This window comes from Gobius niger (assembly GCF_951799975.1).
Source record: "Gobius niger genome assembly, chromosome: 3".
In the NCBI taxonomy this organism is placed as follows: Eukaryota; Metazoa; Chordata; class Actinopteri; order Gobiiformes; family Gobiidae; genus Gobius; species Gobius niger.
In genome coordinates this window covers 5,597,036-5,616,301 of record NC_136854.1, presented here as the reverse complement: position 1 = coordinate 5,616,301, position 19,266 = coordinate 5,597,036, and the positions used below count along the sequence as shown (strand labels likewise).

Below are 19,266 nucleotides of genomic sequence, written 5' to 3'. Positions count from 1 at the left end.
TCGTCCCAAGCAACGACATCATCCAAATACAATGCACACCCCGACATGTCACCAACAACTCTGTTCATTAGACGTTGAAACGTCGCCGGGGCATTTCTTAACCCGAACGGCATAACTGAGTAGGAGTACAAGCCTGTAGGAGTGATAAAAGCAGAAACTTCTCGAGCGCGTCTGGTTAACGGCACCTGCCAGTAACCTTTCAGGAGATCGAACTTACTGACAAACTTAGCAGAGCCAACCAGGTCAACACAATCGTCCATTCTAGGCAAAGGAAAACAATCCGGCTTTGTAACGGCATTCAGCTTCCGAAAATCCGAACAAAACCGTGGCCAGATTGGAGGTTTTTTTTGTCCATAATGACCATCGTCATGTTTGGAGGAAAAAAACCTGAGAACACCATCACAACTATGAAACACGGGGGTGGCAGCATCAAGCTGTGGGGTTGTTTTGCTGTGGGAGGGGCTGGTGCACTTCACTAAATCGATGACATCATGAAGAAAGAACTCTATGTGGAAATATTGGAGCAACATCTCAAGACAGGCGCAGATGGGTCTTCCAAATGGACAATGACCCAAAGCACATGGCCAATACTGGCTACAAAGTGTCTTCAGGAAAACAAAGTCAGTGTTTTGAAGTGGTCATCACAAAGCCCTGATCTCAGTCCAGTTGAAAATGTATGGGCAGAGCTGAAAAGACATATTAAAGAAATGTATGTAAACTTTTGGTTTTGTAAAAAGTAACAAAAACATCTCTAAACATTCTAATTCTCATTTTTTCTAGAATGTGGCTAATAGAAATAATGTTTAAAATTATAATTGACCTTATAAAAAATAAAAGTAAATTCTGGTTAGGGTTAGGGGGAAAAAAAGTGCAAATGTGTCTTTTTTTAAATAAAATGTATGAACACATCTGGTTCCCACTGTCACTAGGTCTCTAATCTTTGTTCAGTCCCTCTTGTCATTGATTGTCTTATTTTTGTGTGTGAAACATTTACAGCATTTAAGCCACAGAGTACGAATGTCAGCTTAAGCACTTTTGTCTTTGATCCAAACTTGTGCGCAGCAGTTCGGGGAGTCCTGGGACGGAATCGGAGAAGACCCACCTGCTGCAGCCAGAGGAGCAGAGGCAGAATTTCAGTGTGCTCCTGCTCAGAGCGGTGTCTCAGAGCTTCAGCCTGTACTTCCTGTGTGGAACCGTGTGTTTGATCCTTCATGACGTGGCCATGTTCACGGTGCCCCAGGTGCTCAGGTGAGAGACTAACATTCACATTCACAAGCTGCATCGATGTGCAACATGTGTTACTTGTTGCTCGCTGGATCCCGTTGCCGTCACTCGCAAGAGGGGTGTCATTCGCACTTGTCGCCTGTTGTTCACTTCAGTGTTCTCATGTTGTTCACTTCAGTGTGCGCGTACATGTGCACACTGAAGTGAACAACATGTGAACAACATGTGAACACTGAAGTGAACAACATGTGAACACTGAAGTGAACAACATGTGAACACTGAAGTGGACAACATGCGTTCACTTCACTTGTAGCTTGCTGCCCCAGACTGTGTACTCTACAGTACAAGCAACCCACAAACCCCACTCATATAAACATTATTCCCAGTGATGGGCGAGTGAAGCTTTGTGACACTTCAAGGCATCAATGTCTCAAAAAAGATTTGGAGCTTCAGAGCTGCTTCATTTTGTTTGAACACTGACCTCTTGTGGACAAACTTTATTATTGCGGTTGTTTACTTCTCTTAAACATGAGAGAAGCACCAACACAATCACATAAATGTGTGCAATAGAAGTTTCCAATAGGCGTGTGGCCTTTTCATTATTTGCTGCTCTGAGGCAGGACCAATATAATAATATTACAATAACAGTAGCATCAATGCGTCCTCTATATTATTTAGCCAACTATTTGCCGTAGCGCTTCATTCCCACGGCCAGGTGCAGAAAACTTGCACCATATGATTGCTGGAAAATGGGGGAAATTCAGGGCATTTACTTATCACTTATGGTTTCCATAAGTGTTTCCCAAGCAGGGGTACGGGGACCCCTGAAGTTACTTGAGCATTTAGCTGGGGGTAGGCCTACTTGGAAAAAAAATTGCGAAATGTATACATAACTTTCAAAGGAAAGTTACTTTTAATGTTGTTTCAGTAAAAGGTTTCAATTTGAGAGTATTTTCCCTTGTTTAAACGCAACACTCCTGAATAGTTTGAGTTTAGTTAATCACTTTGTCATAATATTGGCAGGATCCTCGAGGTCCAGGGTACTGTAAATGAACTACTGGTTTACATCGCCTTTTGCACCTCGCGCTGAGGTAAAACGCTCTGAGCCAATGAGCTGCTTGATACACGACTCGCAGAGCGAAGCACTTTTCAAGACATTTGACCCTTTAGTCATGTGACCAGCTGTTAGAGGAACAGGCTCAGGAAAGGCGATACAAGCTTCAGAGCTCTGTCTTCACTGATTATTGTATTAATTTCGCCCGATAATGAGTGTGTTATGGAATGTCCCGTACCTGTCATGGTACATTTTGGTTTAAAACATGTTTGTAATCCGATGTGTTCTTTATTGGCCTGTGTGTCTTGTTTTCATACGCTTACTGAAGCGTATAATTAATTTATATAATATAATAATAATATAATATAATTCCTCTGATCGGAATGCCTGGGCTCTGCTTGGCAATTCAACACAGTACATTCTTTCCACTACATCATGTTAAAAAAAAAATATATATATATATATATATAAGCAAAACAGGACTTAAAGTGCACATGACACATTAGACACAACCAGTTTTCTTTTTTTGTGATGTTAATTGTGTCACTTCCTGATTGGACTCTTCCTTTTGGGAAACTGTTGCGACTGTTATGTCAATGGGAAATCAGTGACTCAAAATCTTTCCCCATTTACTATCATTAACTTAAAAGTCAGTTTCTTCATTAAATTGCAGCTTCACTGACATAAAATTATTATTACTGACAACAGATGTTATCCATCTAACTCAGTCATATGCACTTTAAGAGACAGACTAGATCAGGACCAAAACTAAAGGCTAAATTTGAAATGATGTCTCATCTAAAAATCCATATTATTTATAATTTAGATGGAATACCTCAGTGACATTTTGTGGTTTCGAGCGAAATTGATATTTTGCGTCACCTGCTCATGGTTTGCAGACAGTCTAGACAGGCGGCTGCTGATGGATGGCATTATTAGCTGTGTGCTGCTGCTGCTGCTGCTGCCTGTTGGATGTTGTTTGGGTGTCTCTGTCGCCCCCGTGTGGAAGGAGCTGCTGCTGCCTGTTGGATGTTGTTTGGGTGTCTCTGTCGCTGTGGAAGGAGCTTCTGCTGCCTGTTGGATGTTGTTTGGGTGTCTCTGTCGCCCCCGTGTGGAAGGAGCTGCTGCTGTGTGAGTGGGTGATTATGGATGCTGACAGTTTGGTCTGTGTGTCGCAGCCTGTTGCTGGACTTCATGCGGGACCCGGCGGCGCCTGTGTGGAAGGGGCTGCTGTTCGCCGTGCTGCTGTTCCTGCTCTCCTGTCTGCAGTCGCTGCTTTTTCACCAGTACATGTACCACTGCTTCGCTGTGGGCATGAGGCTGAAGACCGCGCTCACCGGCCTCCTCTACAGGAAGGTACAGCAAACACAGTGGGCGGTCATGTACGGATGTTATGATGTTATTATTGTTCCATGTACCTTTTCAGTGGCATGTGAACAATAATGAATCACTGTATTGCATGACGATGAAATCGACCGTCTACTAACTTGTTTGTACGTGTACACTGTGGACCCCTCAGCCCTGTATGCAAGCATATTTGGGGTAGAGTGCGAGAGACATGTTTTGAAGTGGTCATCACAAAGTCCTGATCTCAGTCCAGTTGAAAATGTATGGGCAGAGCTGAAAAGACATGTGTGTACATGTGCATGTACAAATGTGTCTCAGTTACACCAGTTCTGTTTGGACGAATGGACCAAAACTCATCCAACTATTGTGAGAAGCTTGTGGAAAGAAATCCAAAACGTTTGACCCAAAATATACAGTTTGAAGGCAATTCTACCAAATATTACTGAAATGTAAGATGTGTCATACATGAAACTGTCGTCAATTCTATCTCTCATTCTTCTGGCATTTAGCAAATAGAAATAACTAACACAATTCTAATTGACCTAAAAGGTAAAAGTTAATTCTGGTTTCATGTGATACAGTGAGAAAAAAAATGCAAGTGCGTCTCTTTATAAAGTGTATGTAAACATATGGTTCCTGCTGTATATGATGTATATTTGTTTCATCCATCCATCCATCCATTTTCTTCCGCTTTATCCGGGGCCGGGTCGCAGGGGCAGCAGTCTCAGCAGAGATGCCCAACCTTCCCGATCACACACACCTCCTCCAGCTGTTCTGGGGGGACCCCGAGGCGACACCAGGCCAGCTCGGAGACATAGTCCCACCACTGTGTCCTGGGTCTTCCACAAGGCCTTGTCCCACTAGGACATGCCTGGAACGCCTCCCGCGGGAGGCGACCAGGAGGCATCCGGAACAGATGCCCGAGCCACCTCAGCTGGCTCCTTTCGACGTGAAGGAGCAGCGACTCTACTCCGAGCTCCTCCCGGGTAACTGAGCTCCTCACCCGATCTCGAAGGGTGCGCCCAGCCACCCTGCGAAGGAAACTCATTTTGGCCGCTTGTTTTCGCGATCTTGTCCTTTCGGTCACCGCGACCGCATCACTGGTGACGCTGTACCGATCCGTCTGTTGTTTCATACTATTTAATTCTGTGTTACAGGACTGTATATATTTACATGTTTACAAGACAAAAATATGTAACATGTGGCCAGTTATAATGACAAAAGTCTGTGCTACTCTTGCATGCTCAGTCAGTATTTAGAGTTTTTGTTTTTTAAAGGATACAAAACTGAGTGTTGTTTCCTGTTGGTTTACATTGCACTTCATTCAAAGAACAAATCAATGGTTCCTGGAGGGTTGAAGAGGCCACCATGATGGAAAGTAAAGCCGCCATGCTGACCACTCAAGTCAAATACGTACAAATATCAAGGTCTTTTGAACATTTAAAGTTTCATAATGCACCTTTAAATATCTTTGGGTGGATGGACAAGGTGCAAGTAGACTTTTACAACACCTAAGTGCACATATGCGTAGTCTGTCACATGCTGACTGTCTCTCTGCAGTGCTTACTGATGAGCAGTGGGGCCCGGAGACAGTGTGCCGCGGGGGAGGTCATCTCTCTGGTGTCTGCTGACGTCCAGAAGCTCATGGACCTCATGGTTTACATCAACAGCATCTGGATGGCTCCTTTTGAGATCGGCCTGTGCTTCTACTTTCTCTGGCTGGTCAGTGATACAGACCATGACACGCACCAGTGTGCCTCATGGTACATCAGTCAGACTACTCTCACAAACAGGAGTCAACAACACCGCGCTACGTGGATGACCATCATAAAGTCAACTGAGACCCTGACACTTGAGGCACACCATGTCACATGACTTGGTGCCACATGACCGTGTCCAGATTTTATAGCTTACTTTTTATCTAGATTCTGTGTTATATGTTTTATGTTGCACATCAGCACCGAGAAAAAATCCTAGTTTGTGAACCTGTTCTCAAACCATTCTGATTCCAATGACTTTATGATGTTGGTCCACCTGGACGTGCGATTCCTGTTTTTGATTCAACAACAATGTGGCAGTCAAAGATATTTAAGAAATAATAAATCGGACATGACACTCGTTGATGTGGCAAACGTGGCGGCCATCTTGTGACTGGCTGGCGAGGCTAACCCCTATGCTAGCAATGGAAAACCAGATTTTCATTGATCCAACTGCAGAATGTGAGCCTCATTGTCTGTGATTAGTTTATTACTTCTAAGTCTCGTATCTCAGTCAGGATCCGCTCATTTCTTTGAAACGTCGTGTTGTTTAGCCATATTAGCTTTGTTTTCTCCATTCATTCCCAGGGTTCAGTGTTAGCGTTCACTGTATCACTGTCCCATGAAGAAAAAATGTTATATTTGTTTAAAAGAGAAGTGAATGATTGATGATGAATGAATGACAAGTGTTTGACAGGGGAAAATCCATGAACAAATGGAGCTAAAGTCTCTGCCTCCAATAAAACTGGAATAACATTTGAAAAACTGCAAAAAACATTATTTTCTCGCCAGATCTAACACAAGATCAGTCACAATTATCAAAGAGTCATGAAATAATTACAAATAGATGAAAACAGTATGAAGGAAATAAGTGGTGTTTCCATTTGATTCCATTGCACCGGGATGGAAGGGCCAGTCACAAGATGGCCGCCAGAATTGCCATTCATTCCAACGTATTACTCTGAATATGTCCTATCTAGAGTTTATTAAAGACTAGTCGAATGACTCATTTGAAACACCTGTGCACTGTCACCCCATTTCATTTTCATGACGATCCAGTTGTCTCGATTGTTCTGACTTTATATAGTCAAAATTTCATTTATTTTACTTTTTTCTTGATTGATAAATCACAAGCCGACATAAATCCAAAACAGGACTATTTTATTTTTCAGGGCTGTGGACACATTGTCATTAGCGCACACATGGTGCAAAAATGTGATTTGATCAACAGCTGACATTATTACTATAAGTGTGCACCATGTTTCAGCAAGAGCAGCCCATTAAACATGACAGCAGCCGCTCAGTGTCCTTAGGGATTGGTGGCTGGTTGTTGAACGGTCAAAAGTGTGAAAACACTTCTTTATGTATTGGTTATTCTTTCAGAATGTGCTTTGCTTACTGCTTGGCACACTTTGGACATTTTCTCATTGAGCTTCTGACATCATCACCAGAAATGGTTTGGACTTCACAGATTCTTAAACCATTTCAGAGACGACCTTATGACGCTCATTGCCAAGAAAAAAAGGAATTTACAGTAAAATATAAAACATATTTGGAATTATTTCACCCTTTTTTATTTTGTATATAATCCCACATGTTCATTCATAGTGTAATGCCTTCAGTGAGAATCTACAATGTAAATTGTATTGAAGATAAAGAAAAGTACTTAGCCCGGTATGTCTGGTGAAGGTCCCACATGTATGGTATGTGAGTGATGTCTTTGTTGACAGTTGCTGGGTCCCTCGGCTCTGGCTGGTCTGTCCGCGGTGCTGCTCCTCTTTCCTCTGAACGGCTTCATCACAACAGTGCGCACCAGATTACAGGTAACACTTCGTGGCTGAAGCAGGTCCTACTGAGAGTAGGGTCGTTGTTAGTGATGCAAATGAGGCATTGTGGCTTTGTAATGTGGCACATATAACTTATCATTCATTTCATTTCATTTTTTCATTTCATTTATTTATTTATTTATTTAATATGGACATAGCAATTACATTGGACGAACCAGATGCATTGTTTAAAGTGCTATAGCACATGTGCTCATTTTCAACACCTGTCCATAGGGGGCTTTTAGGTTTCAAAATAAAACACATTATTATACAAGGTTACAATAAAACAGATTATTAAACTACATAAGGCACATTTTACACATTGAACACCTTTGGGCCAATTTGAGCCACTGTTTGAGCTCTCTGGTAAAGATGTTATTGTTAGTCTGCAGTTTTAGAGCAGTGGGGAGAGTTCCACAGTGTAGCCCCTCTGAAGGAGAAGCTTGACTATCCAAAGATTTTCTAAATTTTGGGAGCACACAATCCCCGTTAACAGAGGCTCTGGTGGAAGGTCTGAGAGAGCCCCCCCTCACCATGAGGCCAGAGAACAGAGGACATTGGAGCTCAGACATTTTTTCAACACTAGACTAGGTCAAGGTCAAGGTCAAGTTTATTTCTATAGCACATTTACAACAACCACGGCTGCCCAAAGTGCTTCACAACACAAACAAATGATAAAAACTAGGAATACAAATAGACTAGGCTCGATATTCCTCCTGAGATAACTCTGGGTTAGTCACAATTTAAGCAACCAGGCTGGTTTTGGTAAGAAGAATTTTAGAAATCTCGTACTTAATGAGGGTCGGACTGTTAGCATTGGAGCAGCGCGAGCTACACGTCACACAAGGGCCGAGTCTACAGTGAAGATCCTGCCCTTAAGCCCTTTTTAGGAACATGCTTCGTCAGAGCTGGGGAGGGAGAGTCTGTAAATCCATCATGACTTCCCCGTCGACCGTAGTCATTATGGTAAATGGGGAGGAATGAGCAGAAGCTGTCCATTAATATACAGTCTATGGTTTTATCCTGGATAAATAAAGGACAAATAAAAAATAAAATTAAAAAAAATTCTCTGTGACGGTCGTGATTGGTTCGGCCTGAGCCGCCAATCAGCAACTTGATTACTGTGTATGGCCATGTGTAAAATGTAATAAAATATATCGAAAGGTAATTTGTTGGCTATTTTGGATGTGGTCTAGGTGTGGATTTCAATTACATTGATGAAAGAGACCACAATCCATTGAGAAAACCTTGACATAACGGGGTCGGCCCATTAGTCCGACGTCTCATTATTCTGAAAATGTCCCACTGAGTAGGGGTGCCACGAGTCCGACATCTCTTTAGTCAGAAAACAACAGGCCCATTGGTCCTAAGTCCCGTTGGTCCGAAAATAAACAGCGGAGATGTGCTCAGAGTTTAGGGTTTGAGTTTTGAAATGAGATGTTTGGCTCTTACAATTATTAGACATGAAACAAGGGGTGCCACACCCAGCATTGGTTATTCCTTTGTGTGACTCCATGTGTGTGCCATGTGTGTATGGGCATGTGTGTATTGCACTGTTATAGCTGATGAACATGAAACCTGGTGTTGGTCTTGGGCTGGAGGTCTGTGGGCGGGCCTGGAGGTGTTTGGCCCGGGTTGGAGGTGTTAGGACTGGGCTGGAGGAGTGAGGACTAGAATGGAGGTGCTGGGACCGGACAGGTTTTTTGGGTTCAGGGTTTTGTAATGACAAGTTGGGTTTTTACAAATATTATACATGAAACCGAGGGTGTGTGACTCTGAGAGTATCAAGGTCACGGACTTTCTCCGGGCTGGGGCTTGGGGTCTAGTCCGAGGAGGGATGCTTAAGAGTGAGTAAGAGTGGGTCCACGAGGGGTGCACAGTGTGTCCCTGGAGATCCGGAGGAGCCAGGGGGCTGAGTGTGCTTGGGGAGGCCAGCATAGGAGTGCCCTGCATTTAGGCAAAAATGTGAGAAATTCCAAGCAGTGTACTTCCTTTTTCTCGCCACTGTATCTGCACATTTACCTTATCTATCCAAACATTCCCAGGTGGTCCAGCTAGGCTTCATGGATGGTCGTATCAAACTGATGACAGAAATGGTGTCTGGGATGAAGATCTTAAAGTTCTACGCCTGGGAAGAGGTGTTCCAGCGACGGGTCGGGGTTCTGAGAGACGGAGAACTGGCAGCGCTCAAGAAATCTCAGATCCTTTACTGTGTGTCTCTGGCGTCCTTCGCATCCTCGTCCTTTCTGGTGAGCAAGCAGATTGACTTTTAACCCTTGTCCCACCAAGATCCTTAGACTCCCGCACACCGTGCATTTTTTTTTGACCTTTTGTTAACCAGGAAAGTCCCACTGAGATTTTTCAGAGCCCAGAGAGGAACCTATAGTACATACAGTAGTGGTAGGGGAAACTGGAGCACCTGACACAGACACAGGGAGAATATACAGCATACATGATAGTGATATACAACATGATAATGACACAACATTACCACATCATACTGTGGTTCTAACCGGTGATTTTGCCGATCGATAGCATTAGCTGTTGTCCAAATGAACATAACATTAGCCACGTTTGCTTACCTTCATAGTTTGTCTTTTAGCATCTTCTTTTCACCAGTTTGGCTAGCTTTATTTCAGCGACCTTCATCATTGTGTTGTAATAAAGGGGAGATGACTATGATTAAATTTGAATATAAGTTTAATAATGGTTATCACCGCTAGTGCTTGTTTTGAGTGGTTGCACGACGTCTCCAGGGCTGGCTTCAATAGTCATCCCAGCAGTCTATCAGGCACTCTTGTTGGAGAGTTGACAGGCAATTACGAGTCACTTAGGTTGGTAAAAGATGCCACTCAGAAAAAACAAGCTGCCCTCTATCATGCTGGCTTTGAACCAGTAAAATTGGCATTGGCTTTGGAATGAGAGTGCTTACTGTAATCAGAATCAGAAGACCAGGTTCGCAAACTAGTATTTTTTCTTATAATCGTGCAACATAAAACATACAACACAGAATTTAGATAAGAATAAGCTATAAAAACTTTAAAACTATAAGTCTATAAGGGCATGCATGAAGAAGATTAAAATAAAACAATAAAAAGTAAAATATGATAAAGACGACAATTTGACATAGAACAACAGCAGGATTTTATTCACAGGTGTTTTAAGTGAGCAGCAAATCTCATTGTGGACGTACCACATACTGCAAATGGCTGGAGCACGTTATTCCGTTCATGAGTCTGATACATAGTTATTGGGTGTTGTTAATGTTCATGAGTCTCTCTTTTTCCAAATGCGCAATTTAACAGCGCTGCAACAGCTGCAGTAGTTTGTGTACAGGGAGAAGAGCCAGGGAGAAAGAACACAGCCCTGAGGAGTTCCAGTGTTTGTAGTCCGAGTCGATCTTCCCCAGCTGCACGTGCTGTCTCCGGTCCATTAGGAAGTCAGTGATCCATCTGCAGAGGGAGTCGGGCACGCTGAGCTGGTAGATTTGTCTCGTAGCAGTCCAGGGAGGATGGTGTTGTGGGCAGAGCTGAAGTCCACAAACAGGATCCTGGCGCATAGGTTTCGAACACATTGTCTCCAGTTCAGTTTTATCCAAATATAAAAGCTTCTTGACTGGCGCCTATGCCTATAGGCCACTGTAACACCCCAAAAATCTTAGATCAGTTTTGTAGGTCTTAGCTAGTAGTCAAAAGCTAAGACCTACAAAACTGATCTAAGATTTTTTCTTGTGTTGTCGTCACTTTAACATTGTGTTTTTGCTGCTATATTGTTGCGTTATTGTTGCTTTTTATCCCCTTTTTGTCACCTGTTTTGCTGCATTTTCATCTTCATTTGTGTCTTGTTTTTGTCACCATTTTGACTTTTTTTTCAAGAAGCTTTTTAGATTTGGGTGAAGTCAAACTGAAGAAAATGTGCTTGGTTCAGGCGAGAAGGTTAAGAGGCTAAGAAAAAATCTGAAAAACTACAGGAATTAGTGGCTGTCCGAGCCTCTGGTTTAGGTGGTCAGGCGTACGGCTCTCAGGAATTTGTAAAAACATTCCTGAGTGGGTTTATAAGGTAAAACTGCCACGGATGGTGCCACCTAGTCTTCAGATACAACAAATATATATCCCATTGTCTGTTTCCTGTGTGCTGCTTGTAATGGAAACTGCACTAGTACAGAGGAAAATGTGTCTGAGTGAAGCTGCATACTGCGCCCTGAAGCATTTAGAGTTAAAGTCCGCAGTGCCTCTTTGTTTGTAATCTAACTCTTTTTCTAGTTAGTAATAATGTCAAAGAAAAGCCCAAGCCTAGATTTAAAAAAGGGTTGAGGTGATCTCCTGTGTTCCACAGGTCATGTTGGCTGTTTTTGGAGTCTATGTTCTCATGGACAACAGAAACGTTCTCGACGCTCAGAAGATCTTTGTCTCTGCTGCTTTGATCAACATTCTGAAGACTCCTCTCAGCCAGCTCCCGTTTGCCATCAGCACTGCTGCCCAGGTACACGGCCTCTGTGCCTGTCTCCACCTCAGCACTTGCGCAAAGGAGGCACATTTGGTATCACATTTTCAGACTGAAAACCATCAGGACACAAAGACAGTAATTTGGGTCTGTGTTTTAGGCATTTGTGTCTCTCAAACGACTCACCAAATTCCTACAGCAAGAAGAAGTGAAAGGGGACAGCGTGCAGAGACTGGCGTACAGTGCAGGTGAGACAAAGCAGTCCTACAAATCCCAGTGTGTCCTGAGGGTGTCTTCTGACTGACCTTCTGCCCAACAACAGGTCATTCTATATTTCCTTGTGAGTGTCCCTCAAAGTGTCCTCCTGAGCATCGTTCAGAAGTTCTTCTGTGTTCTTCTTGCGCTTGCCTGTCCTGTTTGACCTGGTCCTCGCGCCGGTCCTGCTTCACCTAGTCCTTGTGCCTGTCCTATTTGACCTGGTCCTTGTGCCTGTCCTATTTGACCTGGTCCTCCTGCCTGTCCTGTTTGACCTGGTCCTTGTGCCTGTCCTATTTGACCTGGTCCTCCTGCCTGTCCTGTTTGACCTGGTCCTCGCGCCTGTCCTATTTGACCTGGTCTTCGTGCCTGTCCTTTTGGACCTGGTCCTCGCGCCTGTTCTGCTTGACCTGGTCCTCGTGCCTGTCCTATTTGACCTGGTCTTCGTGCCTGTCCTGCTTGACCTGATCCTTGCGCCTGTCCTGTTTGACCTGGTTCTCGTGCCTGTCCTATTTGACCTGGTCCTCGCGCCTGTCCTGCTTGACCTGGTCCTTGCGCCTGTCCTATTTGACCTGGTCCTCACGCCTGTCCTATTTGACCTGGTCCTCCTGCCTGTCTTGTTGGACCTGGTCCTCCTGCCTGTCCTGTTGGACCTGGTCCTCACGCCTGTCCTGTTTGACTTGGTCCTCCTGCCTGTCCTGTTTGACCTGGTCCTCGCACCTGTCCTGTTTGACCTGGTCCTCCTGCCTGTCCTGTTAGACCTGGTCCTCCTGCCTGTCCTGTTTGACCTGGTCCTCCTGCCTGTCCTGTTGGACCTGGTACTCACGCCTGTCCTGTTTGACCTGGTCCTCACGCCTGTCCTGTTTGACCTGGTCCTCAAACCTGTCCTGTTGGACCTGGTCCTCATGCCTGTCCTGTTTGACCTGGTCCTCGCACCTGTCCTGTTTGACCTGGTCCTCCTGCCTGTCCTGTTGGACCTGGTCCTCACGCCTGTCCTGTTTGACCTGGTCCTCACGCCTGTTCTGTTTGACCTGGTCCTCACGTTTGTCCCCCGTTTGACCTGGTCCTTGTGCCTGTCCTATTTGACCTGGTCCTCATGCCTGTCCCCCGTTTGACCTTGTCCTCACGCCTCTCCTGTTTGACCTGGTCCTCGCGCCTCTCCTGTTTGACCTGGTCCTCCTGCCTGTCCCCCGTTTGACCTGGTCCTTGTGCCTGTCCCGTTTGACTTGGTCCTCGCGCCTGTCCTGTTTGACCTGGTCCTCGCGCCTGTCCTGTTTGACCTGGTCCTCGCGCCTGTCCTGTTTGACCTGGTCCTCACGCCTGTCCCTCCTCAGATGCCCCGGCAGTAGAGGTCCACTCGGGGTGCTTCTCCTGGTCCACAGACTCCTCTCCGTTCCTCAACGGTCTGAACATGGTGGTGGATCGCGGCGCTCTTGTGGCTGTCGTGGGACACGTGGGCTCGGGGAAGTCCTCACTGCTCGCCGCCATTCTGGGGGAAATGGAGAGAAGAAGTGGCTCAGTGTGCACCAGAGTGAGTGTACTTCTCTATTGTCATACACACAATGTTGGCCGTTCTGAATGTTTTGTTATAATGGGTGTGTAATTACATTTTATAACGTCAGGTTGTGCTAGGCTAGGACCAATCTCAATTTGTTTGTTCTTTGAATTTGCTAAGATGGTGCGCCATGATTTCTAGCAATAGTGTTAGTCTTATTTGCTTCAGTCAGACTTTTTAAACTATACTTTGGACACCATTGCCTGAAAGGATTTACTTAGTGTCAATTTGAATGGTGCACAGTGTGTATAGAAATCTGCAGAGCTTAATTGTCATGAAAATTCAACATTTCGGAAACAAGCTCCGTCAAAGGCAGCCAATGCTAAAGTTGCTAAGCTGTAGTGAAGGCAAGTCTGGTGACTATGGTAGGCTATAGAGCTAGTGCTCTGGGCTGAATATGCTGCATTCTAGGCCGTTCCAGTTGATATGTGTCAGTACAAAGTAGGCTGTAGCTCAGAAGAGCTGAGGACCTTCTGTCTGCAGGGCTCGGTGGCGTTTGTCCCACAGCAGGCCTGGACCCTGAACGCCTCAGTGAAGGAGAACATTCTGTTTGGAGCTCCACGCTCAGAGAGCTGGTACCATCGAGTCCTGGAGGCCTGCGCACTGCTGCCCGACCTGGACATCCTACCTGCAGGAGATGCCACCGAGATCGGGGAGAAGGTCAGACGGCGGGGGCATTTGGGGATTTGTATATTTCAAGCCAGTGGTGGGTCTTTTTTTAAGTAAGAATGGACTTTTTCTACAGCAAAGCATGTATGTACAGTATTTATCTATTGTAAGAATATGAATGAGAACATTTTTTGCCAAATGCTGTGATGTGGCTTTTCAAAGATGGAATGTGTATTCTCCAGGGCGTGAACCTCTCTGGAGGCCAGAGGCAGAGGGTCAGTTTGGCCCGGGCTGTCTACAGAAAGTGCGACATCTACCTGTTCGATGACCCTCTGTCTGCTGTGGACGCCCACGTTGGACAGCACATCTTTGACAGAGTCATCGGACCCAACGGGCTGCTCAGAGGCAAGGTAGCCACACCCGAGGAGGAGGTGGAGAGGCTGAGGCCACCGGCGTTTCGGCTGCTGCAGTAGAGAGAAGGAGGGCTGAGTGGTTAGCATTCTCCCCTCACAGTGAGAAGGTCCCAGGTTTGTTTTCCGGACCAGGGCGGGCCTGACTGTGTGGAGTTAGCATGTTTTCCTTGTGTCTGGGGTGTTTCCTCCGGGCGCTCTGGGGAAACCATCAAGCTGAAACATGCACAATAGGCTTCCCCAAAATCTCACTCAAACAAATAAATAAAATGTATTTTATTTAGCAAATGTAGGTGACAATGTGTTAACTGTTGTGAGAAAGTCAGTTGTTAATCAGGTGTTTCAGTTTGGATAGCAGCCTCTGATTGGCTAACTATAAAGCTCTGATACAAAGCAGCGGACAGTGTTGTAACACCCACCAGCTGAATACTGACTGGCTCCGCTCTGACTAACAGCTCCTCCTGCTCTGTGTCTGTGAGCAGCATTAGCATTAGCTTTAGCATTAGCTGCTGTCAATGTCAAGCTACAAGAGGAAACTGAAGCTGTTGAGACAAACATGACAGAGATGGACTTTATCTCAGTCATGGACGACATGTTTTATGAAGCTTTGAAAAGAATGTACTTTTGTGGATAAGAGACTTCTGTGGAGAGTAAAACATGTTTTCTGGCGATAGCTCCTCCGGCTTAAGCTGCTATTAGCCACATGCAGCTACATCATGACACAGGTATATCAGATCAGAGTTAGCCCTAATGTGGACCTGGTTTCTTTGTAGTTTGGACCTGGTTTAGTTCATTTACACCGAGTATGTTATGTCCACGGCCCGTTTTAAGCACGTCAAATCACGTATTCTAGTTTACTTTACTTTAATCCGTCTCACACTGTTCGACAAAGTGGGAGCGCTCCACACGTCAAAGATCTGTTACTTAGTGTGACCACTCACTCTGTCACTAATAATTTACCAAAACTGTTCCAAAAATGGCTATAGCAGAGTGAGCGCTCACTTTATCCACAAACAATCTTTGATCTCTTCCGATGCTGCCATTTGGTGCAGCTGGAGTTTAGTAAACAACAGCAGGTAGCTTCAGGCTCTGTGGGGCTTTCGCTACTGCCGTGTTGTCACTGCTTTTCTTTTTGTCTAAGAAGTTTAGTCCTGATTTTTAACGTCTTGGTTTAGTCCAGGCTCAGACCACAGCTCTGCCATCAATAATAACAAAAGTGTTAGTCTGCATTACGTCTGCATTTTTCTGCACAAGGCGCATTGAGTTGCCTTGTGTGTGAAATGCACGGTATAAATAAAGTTGCCATGCATTTGCGCTGAAGCTGCTCATTAGTTCAGGTTGATTTTTTAGACAGCTGGATACAAAAAGTACTGAAAATTGGCACAGAATACCACCCCCTACCGGTTTAACAGTACCCAGCCCTACTGAGCTTCATGAAACTGGACATCAGCTCTGGGTACCGAGGAGAGAAAGAAGTGAGTCAGTGCATGAGTAAGTAATCTCCTCTTGCATAAACTTTGTTATGACATGCATTACAATCGTTTTATGCCCCTATTATGCTTAACAGACAAGTTGATGCAAAATATCTCCACTCTTTCTGGTTCTTGCCGTCTTTTTTATGTTCTTTATGAACTGGTCTGGAAGTTCTCTGCATCAGTTCTTGCAGTCATTAGTGAAAATAAAAATTGAGCTGGGTAAATGACCTTAGTGGCGTCTCAGCGTGCCATCGCTCACGCAGCTTCATGAATGATATATAATAACATTTTTTTGTAAATAAATAAATAAATGCTGCCTTGCGGCGCTTGTGTGCTGTATCTGGGATCTCCCGGTGGAGAGGGCCCCATGTTTCTCGGTGCAGGACGCCGGGCTGGGCCACTGCAGGACCACCAGTTTCTGTGATTCTTTGGCTGTGTTATGAGCTGTGTATTTTTATCTGTACTTAAAAGTGTTGTGTTTGGTGCTTTTGCCCGGTGCATTTATTTTTTTAAATTGTAAGGCAATGCTGCCCAATTTGCTCTGCCCGATCCCGTCGGCCTGGCTGGCACATGGATGGGAGACCGTTTGGGAACACCAGATAGCCTGGGTGAATGTAGTGAGTGAGTGGTTGGTGGCGGTGGGAGGGGCCGCTTGTAAAGTGCAATACAAGTGTAAGCCATTATTATTATTAAGACATTGTTGTGTTTGGCTGTGCGCTGTGCCCTTGTGCCCTGCTGTATATTTAGTTCCTGCATTCACGCTCTCTCACTCTCTCACTCTCTGCCTCACATTTAATAAACAGTGGGCAAACTGCTTTCCAAAGATTACCTCTCGCCTCTTTACCTGCCTGACGTGAGGCTGGACAGACGGATACTGCACACTCCAAACCCACACATATTGAAATAATCTCCAGGAGAGGCAGGAGGGAGGGAAGAGGCAAAGACTGCATTAAGTGTCAAAGAAAGGCAGTAAAACTATTTCACTGCTACCAAAGCACAAGCAAAGAATCGGAAACATTCACATCTTAGTGCTTAGTAGCAACAGTGTGTTGTTGTCCTCAGACGCGGATCTTGGTGACCCACGGGGCGAGCCTGCTGCCTCACTGTGACCTGGTGTTGGTGATGGAGGAGGGGCGCGTTTCCGAGAGCGGATCCTTCGCACAGCTGATGGAGTGGAACGGATCCTTCGCTAAATTCATTCAAACCTTCGGAGTCCGTTCACAGAAGAGTGAAATCTCACAGCGTGAACGAGGTACAAGCTTTATTTCAAGTTTTTGCACCTTATTCCCATATGAAAACTTTTAATGATAGTAAAACGACATATGATTTTTTAACCTAGGAACAGTTTTAAGTTTTGGGCAATTTACATTATCAGCTATTCTGTTTTTGTTACTCGGTTCCGAGTCCTGATGCATCACGGTTATTTCTGTTGCCTCATTCTGGAGTGTAAGCTCAGTCTGTGTATGTTGAAGGAAGCAGAAGGTCCATGTCCCGGCTCAGTGTGAACGAGTTCTCCACCGATCTGTCTCAGGAACAGCAGCTCCTCAGGTAACACCCCACACATATGATCTGTCTCAGGAACAACAGCTCCTCAGGTAACACCCCACACACATGATCTGACCCAGGAACAGCAGCTCCTCAGGTAACACCCCACACACATGATCTGACCCAGGAACATCAGCTCCTCAGGTAACACCCCACACACATGATCTGACCCAGGAACAACAGCTCCTCAGGTAACACCCCACACACATGATCTGTCTCAGGAACATCAGCTCCTCAGGTAACACCCCACACACATGATCTGACCCAGGAACATCAGCTCCTCAGGTAACACCCCACACATATGATCTGTCTCAGGAACATCAGCTCCTCAGGTAACACCCCACACACATGATCTGACCCAGGAACATCAGCTCCTCAGGTAACACCCCACACACATGATCTGACCCAGGAACATCAGCTCCTCAGGTAACACCCCACACACATGATCTGACCCAGGAACATCAGCTCCTCAGGTAACACCCCACACACATGATCTGTCCCAGGAACATCAGCTCCTCAGGAAAAGCCCGGTACACATTCTCATGTTGTCTTCTGTCTCAGCTGTGACCTGGGCAATGCCAGCACTCAGCCCCGCCTAGACTTTGCCCCAGAGGATCCTGGGAAACTCACAGAGATGGACAAAGCTAACACCGGACGGGTTTGTCATTCTCATTTAAGGCGCTGTATGTGATTCTTCCTATTTTTTAAGCCAACACAGGAAGTTTGTCAAGTTTCATTTTACAGTTGAGATCCAAACGTATTTCTGACTTTCTCATTGCTACCATCCTGATATGTATGTTTCACACTGATCTGACAGCAGAGCAGCACGGGACTACTAGCCTGTCCTGGGCAAGATGTTTTTAGCATGAACACTTGCTCCGGGTTCATAACTGCTAAAAATACTGCTCACAGCTGTGTTTTTTTACCCCCAAAATAAACATCTGCACAACACTACAGTGCGTTGCATAAGTATCCTTTAACTTTTGCCATGCTGTGGACCACAAACATATATTTAACTGAAAAGATATTCGAAAGACACACATTAAGTGATACACAATCGTGAAGTGAAATGAAATTTATACATGATTTTGAAAAGTGGGGTGTGCAAAAGTGTCTATACCCCCTGAGTTAATACTTTGTGGAACCACCCTTTGCTGCTGGTGGGGTTTGTCTCTACCAGTCCTGCACATCTTCTTCTTTGCAAAACAGCTCAAGCTCATTTAGATTAGATGGAGAGCGATTGTGAACCGCAGTTTTCAGACTTTCCACAGATTCTCGATTGGATTTAGGACTTTCTAACACATGGATATTATTTTTTTGGCTTTATGTTTAGGGTCGCTGTCTGGCTGGAAGGTGAAGTGAACCTCTGCCCCAGTTTCAAGTCTTTCGCAGACTCCAACATGTTTTCGTCCAAGTTTGCCCTGTATTTGGCCCCATCCATCTTCCCATCAACTCGAACCATAAGATAAGACAAGATAATCCTTTATTGATCTCAGAATGGAGAAATTTACTTCTTACATTCGGCACTTAATATGATCAGGACAGACAGGAAATGTGCAAAATAGTTAAATAGTAAAGAGGAGGCATCTTATGTACGATGAGTAAGAGAAAAAATCTTAAGGGGGCAGAAATATACACAATAAGAAAAATAAAATATAAAGAAAAGAAAAAATATAAAACATTAGAATAGACCATAAAAAGTAGATATCAAGGTCAGCTTTGGCAGTAAAAAGTTACAGTCCTAGTGCAGGTTGTCAATAACTGAC

General features: G+C 44.8%; 1 protein-coding gene across 1 annotated transcript in view; it reads left to right on the top strand.

The window, feature by feature from the left end:
* Positions 1-1,222: 1,222 nt before the first annotated feature.
* LOC306960587 (multidrug resistance-associated protein 1-like) overlaps positions 1,223-19,266 on the top strand; it is a gene marked incomplete at its 5' end in the record, with an annotated part of 39,971 nt that continues 21,927 nt past the window's right edge. The window contains 13 exons of the mRNA XM_079553018.1: positions 1,223-1,248; positions 3,457-3,634; positions 5,186-5,347; positions 7,113-7,205; positions 9,254-9,457; positions 11,544-11,690; positions 11,812-11,899; positions 13,241-13,437; positions 13,945-14,121; positions 14,313-14,480; positions 17,018-17,207; positions 17,428-17,503; positions 18,062-18,158. Of these exons, the coding sequence (XP_079409144.1) occupies positions 1,223-1,248; positions 3,457-3,634; positions 5,186-5,347; positions 7,113-7,205; positions 9,254-9,457; positions 11,544-11,690; positions 11,812-11,899; positions 13,241-13,437; positions 13,945-14,121; positions 14,313-14,480; positions 17,018-17,207; positions 17,428-17,503; positions 18,062-18,158 (1,803 nt within the window). The remainder of the gene's footprint in view (positions 1,249-3,456; positions 3,635-5,185; positions 5,348-7,112; positions 7,206-9,253; positions 9,458-11,543; positions 11,691-11,811; positions 11,900-13,240; positions 13,438-13,944; positions 14,122-14,312; positions 14,481-17,017; positions 17,208-17,427; positions 17,504-18,061; positions 18,159-19,266) is intronic.